Here is an 11783-nt window from a genome sequence, read left to right on the forward strand (position 1 = left end):
AAGACACTTTGACTTAACATATTGCAACTATGCCTGAAAGACCTGTTTGTAGTTATTAAAGCAAACTCAAGTGCTGAACTCAAGCACTTCCACAGAGTTTCTGTTGTACTAAATATGAAAATGAATAAAATTTTGATGTTTCACCTGTAATTTACCTTCCATTGTTTTTTGAAAGTAGCCTGAAATCCAGTTTTTGACTTTGTCCTAACACTTTTGCACAGTACTGTGTATTTTAAAGAATCTGATTTGTTCTGAAAAGTGTAGGTCTGTTTCAAATAATAGGGTTGCGATCGTAAAGCTATTTTGGGTTACTATTGAGTGTCACTTTCTTACTTGCTGGTTTGTTTGTGTGTATTGACAAAAAGTCATGATATCTAATCAGAAACACCCTAGGTGTGAAAAAAGGTGTGGCCAAAAAAGCATTGAGCATGCGACTTAAAGGAATGAAATCAAAATTGGTGGCTAAACTGAAAGCTACACTTACAGCATTGATAAGAATTCTACAGCAAATAATAATTCATTAGTTAACTAGGCAGCATATTTTGTTTTACCCACCATCATGACCAAAGTTGAACAAAATATGCGGCCTGGCTAACTAATGAATGAATATTTGCTGTAAAATTCTTATCAGTGCTATAAGTGTAGTTACCAGTTTGGCTGCCAATTTTTATTTCATTTCTTTAAGTCACATACTCAATCCTTTTTGCCCACACCTTTTTTTTTTACTTAAGGTGTTTTTGATTAGATTATCTTACCACATGGTTTGTTATGCATAGCCTGTTAAAGATGAACTTTCAACTTAGCATATAAAGATAATATATCTTGAAAACTAATGGATAAGAGATTTTCATAAAAAATAAAGAATCAGTATTAAAGACATGTATCTCAGTCTTGAGGGAGAGCTCAGACTCTGACATCTGTACATATTTTATAGGATAGAATTCCATGTACTGCTGGTTACTAGTTTATAAACTGTGATCTCATTTAATGCTTGGTTTATTTATAAGTTAAACTAATTTTCCTAGTTTCTGTTGTTAACAATACCATTGAAATATGTATCTGAAGTTGTAAGAAGGTTCAGCTGTGACTGATTTCTCTGTTTGCATATACTTTAAGTTTCTCTTTTATTATTCTATGTCTCCTCATGTTTAAAGGAGAAACCTTAAAATATATGTTTTTGTTTCTTGAGTTATTAGGTTGCTTGCTTTTGTAAGTAGATTCTTAAATGTCCTTCATATTCCAGATTTCTTATAAATCCTATAAAATTTACAGCTCAGATTTGGAAAAAGTACAGTTTAACAACCAAAGCATTCGTAACCAGTACATAGAAGTACTTTAACCAGTAGTGCTTATTGAACTGTTTTAGTTAACCATTGATTTTAATCTTTTGGTGATCTATATATGGTTGAATGTCACAGATTATGTGGGTTTCTAATGACTATAGTTAGATGGAGGTGGATGGTTACATATACAGGTAATGGAGAAAACCATGAATGGTGTTACATCATGGTGTACATACCAGTACCAAGTTGAAGGTTCATATTCAGACTTAACATGTCATTGAGTGCGGATGATTTTATATCAAGCTTGTTTGTCTATTCATAAATTCAGTTCTCAGTAGTCAGAAAAAGGTGTAAAGACAACTAGAAACCAGCTTCATGAAAGTATGTGTTTACAACTTGCATTAGATTATTGCATTTATACTCTCTGTGATATTGTACAATAGTGATTAAAATCTTGTGGAACATATTTTGAATAATTTTATCAATATGTGTACTGTAGGAAGAAGTAAGTGAGATTGAAGGTTTGGCATTGAATAATAGTAAAATCTATTGTAGAAAGGTGGTGAGTACAGCTGAGTAAATTGCTAAGGGATTGATTGTACTAGCCAGTGGGGCGAAAAATTATTTTCTTTACATAATAGCTATTATATTCTTTGTTAACAGATAGTTAATGTCTTGACATTGTGCTTCTTATGGACTTCTGTCTTTTTTTTTTATTCTTAAGACAGTGTCATTTGTACTCTATGCTTGTCCTTTCTTTGTCACTCAAGAAGCCTTAAAATATGTGTTTTTTTGTTGTTGTTTTTTTGAGTCACTAAGTTGCATGACTTTTGTAAGTAGATTCTTAAATGTCTCTGGATGTTTAGCACACTCATATTCCAGATTCTTGTAAATCTTGTAAAATTTATTACTTAGATTGGGAACAAGTCTAACATATTACTTAAACTCACATTGGAAAACATATCGCAGTATGTTTGTGTTGTTAAGTTAAATTGGCCAAGTTATGAAGATTTGTAAAACATTAAAAATTTGGCCTGAATTTGTAAGCATGCAATAAGAATTACAATATTTCATTCATTTTCAATATTCACCAATAATAGACAGAAGTCTATATCTTCATATTCAACGAATTTGCACATGGTAATGTTGAAAATGTATTAAAGTAGCCTGTGTTTAATATGTAAATTTACATATATATATATATATGTTAAATTTGTATACAAGTTTATATATATATTGTTTTAGAATTGTAATAGTAATACAATTAAAATTAACAAGTAAAATTGGTAAACACTATGCAGTATAACTTGAATACAGTGTTTAAGGCACATGAGCATACTGATGTTACATGACTCTTGCTTAAGTTTTATTTAAGCAACAATATTTTTGAGTGTGGTTACTTACTAGAGTTTTCACCATACCTTTTTTTCTCTCTCTTTTTGCTAGGTGCAAGTAAACAGGAAGTACAGACTTCATACTATCATGGAAAGAGCTGCCACATCTGACTACATTCGTACAAGAGGAATTTTTCTTAGATGTACATTAAATCGAGGACGTTATGTGATTGTTCCAAGTACATTTGAGCCTGAAATTGTCGGGGACTTTATGATGCGAATTTTCACCAGCAAAGAATCAGATGCTAGGTGTGAATAATTAATTTTCAATTTTATTTGTTATTCTTCAGTTGGTTAATAAATGTGTAAAATACTCATTCAAAATTTCTAAGTTGTTGGAAAATTTTCATTTTCTCATTCTTAATAAATGGTGTATGTACCAGATTGTTAAGGCTTGATAACTAGTACAGTTATATTTTTCTACATTTTACATCTAATTTTTAACTGTTAATATAACATACTTTACTTCTTTGAGGTGTTTCACAAGTAATTTGTTGGATTTTTACTCTAGAGAAATGACTGCTGAGACACCATCTCAAAGTTTATGGCCTTGCATCAGCTATCCATCACTCGTTACAAAAATCACTGTACGAGGAGCGTCAGGCCTGGAGAAACAAGACAGATTTGGCAGTAGGTTTTGGTATTTAATTATTTTTTTTATGATGAATCTGTTATGTAATACATGTTGTTTCTCTAAGAAATTGTTTTACTTAATGTAAATTATTTTCTGTATACCAACTTTTGCAAGCTTTCCTTTTTTTTCTAATAGAAAGTAACTTGTTAGTGTAAAACATTTAATATAAAATCATCTTTTCTCATGATTGTAAGATATAGTGTTGGAATAATCTCTCTCTGCAGCAGCAGATCCATACTGCATTGTTAAGTGTGAAGGGGAAAGTGTGAGAAGCCATGTTTGCAAAGATACCCTAGAGCCAGTCTGGAACTTGAGTGCTATATTCTATCGGAAGAATGTGAATTCTCCCCTAAAAGTCCAGGTCTGTTGACATTTTATTAAATTAGTTTTTTGTTCCTTCTATTTACAAGGTAAAATGATTTATAAGTAGTAAAGTGAATAATAATATTTGAAGGTAAGTTGTAGCTTCACAGTAAAAAGTGAATTAAGATTTAATACTGAGGTACAAACTTGACAGTTTTATAATAAATGAGCTTATGCATTTTAATATTTTTAAGAAAACCAGACTATTTGAATAGAAATATTTTTAAACACAAATTTTAAAAAGCATAACTGCATAAAAAGCATAATATGAACTTGCACATCTTGAAAATGAATTTGCCATTTTCATTTGAAAATAACTGAGAAGTTTTTATTCTAATAACAATTATCTTTAGAACTTGATTTACCCTATGTGTATAGGTATGGGTCAAAGTGCACACGTCAGGACATTTTACAACTTAATTATCAATTTATCAATTTGGCATTCAAATGTAATTAATGAACAAAATATTAATGTTATATTAGTTTTAATTTCTTAATTTCAAAAGGAAATATTTAAATAAATTCTCTGTCTTCAGTGTATCACAGGATATTAGTTCTTTTTCAATCTCCTTAGAATTTTTTCCTCCCATATTTGAGCTTCTTAGTTATAACACAAATTATAAACTTATAGTATAGATATTGCTCAAATTTACCCTTAACTTTAAAGCCTCCAATCATTTGATTTAGAGAGAGAGATATATAATAAACCAGAAACTCTAATGCTAATGCCCCACTATCTTATCACATACTTTCTTTCTAGAAATGTCAGTAATTCTCTGTGGCATTTGCTATTACATTATTATTTACAACCAGTAGAAAGAAGATTTTAATTTGCTTAATTACTTATAATACTAGCTTGTTCTGATGACAAATTAATCGGCCTACAGATTTGAAGTTGCAATTGCCACATTCACCATGAACATGGTGAGGGAGATATTTTAACACACTTACAGCTTATTTAGAAAGCTAATGAAATAATAATAGCTATAAAACATTGTACTTTTTGTGCAATATATTATTTTATGTTCCTAATTGAATATTTGAAATAAATAAATAATTTAATAAAGTACTAACAATAACTGTATCAAAAATTAGGGTTAATGTTTCACTTCTACGATGGTTAAGTTTGCATTTTCTAACTTTTCTCTCACCAAACCTCCCTTACACATGACTTTACTTTTACTCTCTCTGTTGCCCTTCATCTGATTGCAGCTATTTATAAGTCTATCATTAGGCCTTCTAGAAATTTCAATACCCTTGGCATCAAGGGATTGCTAACACAACATTCAATAGTCTCAACATCAATGAAGTATAAACACAAAATAAGTTAATTAATAATACTGCCTATACTAAACAGTCTTTTATATCTGAAACTTTGTCTCCCACAGATCACTGTCCAATAAGCTTTTCATTCAATACCAGAACTCATCAGTTGGGCTGTATGATGAGAGAAAAAATATTCTATGGAACGTTATTTATATTTAAAAGTTATGGGTTAAGCACTTAAAGCCAGCAAAATACTGGAAAACCAATAAGCCTAAAATTACTCTTAAAAACATATCAATATTAAACCTGTTACTGACTTTTGTGTATCTGGATTTCCATTTGTGACAGAAATCATTAAGTGTGATATATTAAAATGTCAAAAGTAGTGTATTTATGTTTGAGATTCTACCATACACTTCACATGTTATTTATTTGTGTAAAAAAAAACACCTTCAAAAATTTGGTTTTTAGCTATAAAATTTGGGCTGTTAACCTGTGAACCTGACATACACTCTCAACTGAGACTTTGGGATTGAAAATTGTATCTTGTATAAATGAAATATACCAGGTAGAGGTGTAACTTCACTAATTATTTATAATATACATAAAGATATACACATTTTTTGGGTGATTCAGAAGTTTGCTGGCTGGGAAATAATTCATAATGGAAGGTATAAGAAAATATTTGTTAGTGGTATGAAATGAGATGTTATGGGCCCACCCTGTGACACTATCATTGAAGTCATGTTCTTTGAAATGTATTAATATGCATCATACATTTAAAAAAAAAAATGTCAAATACAATAACAAATTAAACATCCTAAACTCAAAACTGCTTCACAAAAACAACAATAGTTATAGGCATAAATGCAGATAAGGTAACCATTGTAACAGTATTATACAATTATGGAAAATTATCGGCAGCTGTGTTCAAAGTGTTGCCCAAATGTCAGAAATGCTAGTACAGTAAATTCCTTGTTGATATTGGTTGCTGTTCATGGTCTGCCAGGATGACATCTATATATAAATGAGCCTGTACTTAAGCTGATGCTTCTTTGTTCGGCTTTTGATCTTCTGTGGCAAAAAGTCTATATGAATTTAAGAAGTACACTTAAGCTTCTAACTGTTGTTCTGCTTTTAGTAATTTTTGGTTTAAAATGTTTCATTTGTCACGGACCTATTTCCATACAACAAACAATTATTTTTCTATACCTCTAAATTTCTTGATTTTTAGCCTGTGTTCTATGAAGTAGCAACTATTTTTAATCTTTTTGACATGAAAAACATCCTCTTTTTAGGTGTGGAACAATAATATAGTGATGGACAGTTATATGGGCAAGGCAATCTTCATGGCACCACTATCAACAGAAACTGTTATTCATGAAGCCGACCTCTTTGGAAGGAAAAATGAAAAAGGTGTAAAAAAACCTGGAAAGGTAGTTGTGGAATTAATAACTTCTGATGATCTTTTGGCTTACTGAACCATCTTTATTTTGTCACAAAGTTTTAAGTCTTACCTGCCAAACTGTTTTTTTACCTATAAATAGTGTGACTTGTGGTATTTTATATTCATAAACCTAGGTAGTAACTAAAGGATTATGTCTATTTAAAAAACAAATTGCTGCCTTTAAATTAGAAACTTTTTTGGTGTTTTTTTTTTCTTCATTTGATAAAAGGTTATGGTGTTTTAATATACACAAGAGTTAAAAGTGTTTTTTTTTGTATTGGAACTTGTGGTCTTTAGCACCATCTAACATTGTGCAGCATTTCTGGACATTGGAGCTCTTCTACCATTAGCTTTACTTTCAGTGTCATTTCCTCCTCAAAAGTAATACATCGACATTTGTGCAAATTTCAAATAATTTTTTTGTTGTGTAACATTTTGGTTTTATTTGTTTAAGTTTTGAACCAAACCTGAAGATATTTTCAGGTTAGCACAAAATGTATGTGTGCACATCTGCCTTTACTTCATTGAATTAATACATACTTCTTTAAAGGGATGGTAAAGCTTCCTCTGACTTGTTTGTAAAACAAAAAATGAATTTAATTGACTTCTTCCAACCCCCTTAGAATGCTTATTCAACTTGTAAAAAGAAGATAAAGTTAGGAATAGATCTGTAGCATCAAGCATGTAATTTGGTGTTCTAATGAAGGTTTTTTGATGCATCATTTATAACTTTAAAGTTGTTGCACAATACCTGTACTAGTATAAATGAGCAGCAGTTATAAGTTGATTTGAGTGAGTCTGTTGAGAAACCCAGGTTTTCTGTGGTATATAAATTTTATATACTAGGGGGGAAAAGTCAGTATGTGGTTTTATAGTTTAATACTTGGAGAGTTAGTAAAGTTTTTGTTTGTCTTTAGAAAGCAGTGAAAATAAATCTACAACATATTGATACTAAAGAAAATTGAATACAAGGGAAAATTCTTTTTTTTTGTATTGACATTTACATATCTACATTTGATAGTGAACTTGTAGATATTATAAACACCTTATATACTGCAATTTTTCTCATCCTGTTTGGTGTGTTTTATATTTTAGTCTTTTTAGTTTGATAACTTGCCTTGGTTTGTGATGTATGGGGTACTATAGTGAATGCTTAAAGTAAAGAAAGCATCTGTGTAACATTTTAAAACTTTTGTGTGTGTTTTTACATGAAAAAATTGTCAAGTTATTTGTTATAACTTGTACTTTCACCAACTGTGCATAATGATTTTAAAGCTGTTTAAGCGAGAGTTATGCTGTCCATTTTACTTGAAAATATTAATATTCATTATTAGTAGCACTTAAAATGTCCAATTCTTTCCTCTACCCAATGCAGTAAAAAGTACTTATGATTTTTTCAACCTAGAAAATATGAATATCCGCTTAAAATATTAACCAAAAACCCACTAACCTATCTCTTTGCTTTTTTTCCCCAAGGCTGAAATGTAAAGAAAAGATTTATTCCTCATAAATTTTTCCAAACTTTTTGCTCACTTTTATCCAACTATTTTAAAATTAGGCCTCTTTTAAATGTTCCACTAATTGACCATGATGTAAAATTAAAAAAGTTTTTAATTTTAAGTTTCATTGTCTAATGAGATTTTGAACATTTCTTAGTGCAAAACTTCTAGATAAAGATGTATTTCAATACATTTTGTTTCTAAAATATCAAAAATTTTAAGTACATTGTTATTTTATTGCTAATTTTATACAAACTTGATTTCTGATTTAGAAATCATTAGAGGTGAGAGATGCAAAGTTTCTTAAGTATCTGTTTGTACCATAAGACATATCTGGCAAGTTTAATAGGAAGATTAAAATTTATACACCCATGTAGTGTCCATTTTCAGGTAGCTGCATGGAATGTGTTTTATATATTATTCATATTTTCAACGTTTTTTCACAAAGTTTTCTGTGTAAGTTCCATGAAAATCCCTATGAAATGTTTTGGATGAATTATGAGTTTTTGATATATTATAGTCTCTGTGTGGAACTAGTTTGTTAATTTTTCATTTTTAACATAATCACTCCTTTGGTCAGGTTTAAATATCATTACATTTTGTTTAAGTTGTAACACAAGATAAATGATATTCTTGAGTAATGTACTGTACTTAGAATATTAAATTATTGAAGTAAAACTAAATGTAATTAAGCATAATGAATTTGTAATGTTGCTTTTTTGTTGTTGGGGAAAGAATGGATACTGGTGGCATCTACTAGTTAGTACATTTCAGAAACATGAAGAGTAAAATGAGTACCCAATTTTTACAGGTACTGATGTACAATGGAAATTATGCTATTCTTTTATTTATCCTATTTTGAAGTGTCATTTTGTGTTTTGAAAATATTTAATGATCTGCTTATTATATTTTTGCACTTTAATTTTTTCCATCTTACTTTAGAGATTAATAATTTGTTTTCAAATGTTTGTCTGTTATTGAAATATTGTGATACATATAATGCAAGTTTTTGGATTACTTTAAAACTAAATAGATATATTTAAAAATAATTTAACAGTTATTATATGTCTATTTGACAATATTGTCTAGGTTATTATTTTAAGTGGAACTATTAATGAAATTTATGTAGTTATAAGATATGTAAAGGTAGAGAATGAACATAAATTAGTTTTAATTATTTAATTTCTTGGAATGAGTTTCAGTACTTAAAACAGTTTTCACAATTTCAAGTAGCATATAATTAATACAGTACCAACATCTGTAAGAAACGATAAAGAGATTATTATGTAATATTTCTAGAAGTTGCTGAGAATTTTGTAATCCACACAGTGTATCTTTGTTGGCACGAAGTAGGCTACAGAGATGGAGAAGTCTCTTTAGCATCTTTGAAGTACAATCATAATTAATATACTTGTTTTTTTATATTTATAAACTCAGTATTTATTAAAAACATAAAAATGTGTTGAAAACCCAGATTTTCTTCTTATTGCAGATATTGAAAGAACAATTTACATAAATAAATAAATGTGTTGATTTTGATATACATGTAGTTAATATTTGTTTTTTGATATTTCCTGTTTGTTTTTTCAGTGTTATGAAAATGATCTGATTGCAATTTTACAAATTGAGTGATCTATGTACATGTTTAGCAGATCTTTTATTATTTTTCATATGAAATTATCACTCCTGCTTCCAGTTATGCCCACCATTTTGATAAGCCAATGAAATTAGATGATCATGCGAGTTGAAAGACTAGAAATGTTTTCATATGGCTTTTATTGATACTGAATGTTGTATATATGAGTAGTACCTCTACTATATAATTATTTTCTGTCTTATTTCAACCTAACAACCTTAATAGGTAGTGCTGGTTCTGAAATCATAACTCATTTATATCTAATTTAATTTTTATGGAAATTTTTAATTAGATAACAAATGGATGGATTAACATTTAACATGTTTTTAAAATCCAGATTATTATCTTATTAAATTTTGGTGATTATTTTAAGTTTTGTTTTCTGTTACATAGTTATGTCTTCAGAAGTGTAATGTGTGATCTTAGAATGGTGTCTGTTATCAAAGAAACAATTGACTTGTTAGATAGCTTTTGTGGCAGCATTAAAGTTTCTGTGGATCTTGTTTTCACGGATTGAGAGTATATTCTTATATGCATGTTTAAAAAAAAATGAACCATGCATTAAACATTTTTCTCTGAAAGCAGTTAATTCTCTTCTTTCATCATAGACCAGAGCAGATAATCTCAGTTTTTATGAATCAAGTGTTTAATAAGCAGATCTTATATATTGTTTTGTTTTAAGAACAAATGTAGATGAGAGTATTTTATAATTTAAAATGTATTTAATGTAGCATTATACCATATTAGTTGTTTGTTTTGTTTAAGAGGTGGTACAGTTTAACAGCTTTATAATTTTAGCTAGCTGATCTTGTAGTAACAATTTCACTGTACTGTTTACAGTGTATTCTAAATTGTGAAATGTCATTAAATATCATTTTGTGTGTAGATTTGTTTCTGGTCTTTTTCTCACAATCTATCCATTGCCTAATGAAAGGACATACACCTTAAATCCTAAGATTCAAGAACATCCTGCCATTATCAGGCCTAACCTCTTTTTTTTTGTAATTATTTTTATAATAATATTAACTAGTTGCTGTGTATTCTGAGAATACACAATAAAATCCAAAAATTGTTTTTATTATTGTATGAGAGATACGAGCAAATGCTCCTGTGTATTTTAGAAAAAGCAAATGTGTGACTAGTAAGGGCTACTAATAAAGACTTTAATGAAAATCTGCTTTTAATTTGTGTGCTCTACTCCCCATATAGGCTGAAGTCAAGTAAAGTTGAACACTAAAGGAAAATAACCACAAGTTAAGATTAAATTAAAATCTAATGTAAAAACAAAGTACTCTCTCACTTTGAAATTCAAATCTTAGCGTGTATTTCACCACAATTATTTCAAAACACTTCACAATACACAGAGCAAACATTCCACAAGCTTAGCTTGTTAATTAAATGCCTTTCTGTAACTTCCATAATTATCAATTTCATTTTGAAAAGTACTAAAGTAAAGCATATCTACACTATTCGTGTATTACTTTATAGTACAAATGGTAAAAATGTTTTTTTTTTTTTTTTTGGCAAGTTAATAGAAACCTAATTGCAGATCCTAGCTTCATTTGTAGATACAAATAATAAAATTGTATGTACTTTTGCTGTTAAAGTACAGTGCCTTGCAGTATCAACATAAGCAGCATTGAAACAGAAGAGACATTTTTTATGACAAACTGCAACACATGTCCTAAAATCAGCAGATGCAAACACATCAATATCTAATAGCTTGGCCTAATCCACTATGCAAGGCTTGAACCCATGCAGGCATGGAATCAGTGAGATTATGTATTACACTCTGGTCCAGATTTTGTTACAGTTCCATGAATTTTGAACCATGGTTCTTTCACTTTTTTACAATTGTCTATCAGTGTTTTCCAAGATGTGTTTGGTAGGATTTATGTTGGAACTCTGAGGAGTTCATGGTTCTGCTTCAATCCCTTTTGTCTCTTCCAGGTAGTGGTAATTTTTAATGTATGGCATGTGGTGTAATCTTTCTGCAGATGGTGCAATACAGCCTACACAACCCCTTGGCAGAGCAATGGTATGAGATGGTGGTTCTGAAGTTTAGCAATGTAATTTGCTGAATTGAGACATCCCTGTATGAACACATCAACCCAGTCTTTCCACTGTGTGAAATCACACCTTAAGACCCTGATATTGCAGCCACCTTCATTCACTGTTGTCTTTAAGCACTTTTTCCACAATACATAACCAGCCTTCCTACATATCCAAATGCTTCTATTTGAATTACATTCCTGGAAGTA

At 29.7% G+C, this 11783-nt stretch overlaps 1 protein-coding gene across 3 annotated transcripts in view; it reads left to right on the forward strand.

The window, feature by feature from the left end:
• Window positions 1–10344, forward strand: part of LOC106472282 (calpain-5-like) — a 52989-nt gene extending 42645 nt beyond the window's left edge. For 2 of the 3 annotated variants that reach the window (XM_013932912.2, XM_013932913.2), the window contains 4 exons: window positions 2730–2926; window positions 3189–3307; window positions 3536–3672; window positions 6239–10344. In XM_013932912.2, the coding sequence (XP_013788366.1) occupies window positions 2730–2926; window positions 3189–3307; window positions 3536–3672; window positions 6239–6421 (636 nt within the window). In that variant the 3' untranslated portion in view covers window positions 6422–10344. The remainder of the gene's footprint in view (window positions 1–2729; window positions 2927–3188; window positions 3308–3535; window positions 3673–6238) is intronic. The other variant, XM_022400879.1, reaches the window with a different exon arrangement.
• The last annotated feature ends 1439 nt before the right edge of the window (window positions 10345–11783 follow it).

This window comes from Limulus polyphemus, unplaced genomic scaffold, assembly GCF_000517525.1.
Source record: "Limulus polyphemus unplaced genomic scaffold, Limulus_polyphemus-2.1.2 Scaffold5215, whole genome shotgun sequence".
NCBI classification, from domain to species: Eukaryota; Metazoa; Arthropoda; class Merostomata; order Xiphosura; family Limulidae; genus Limulus; species Limulus polyphemus.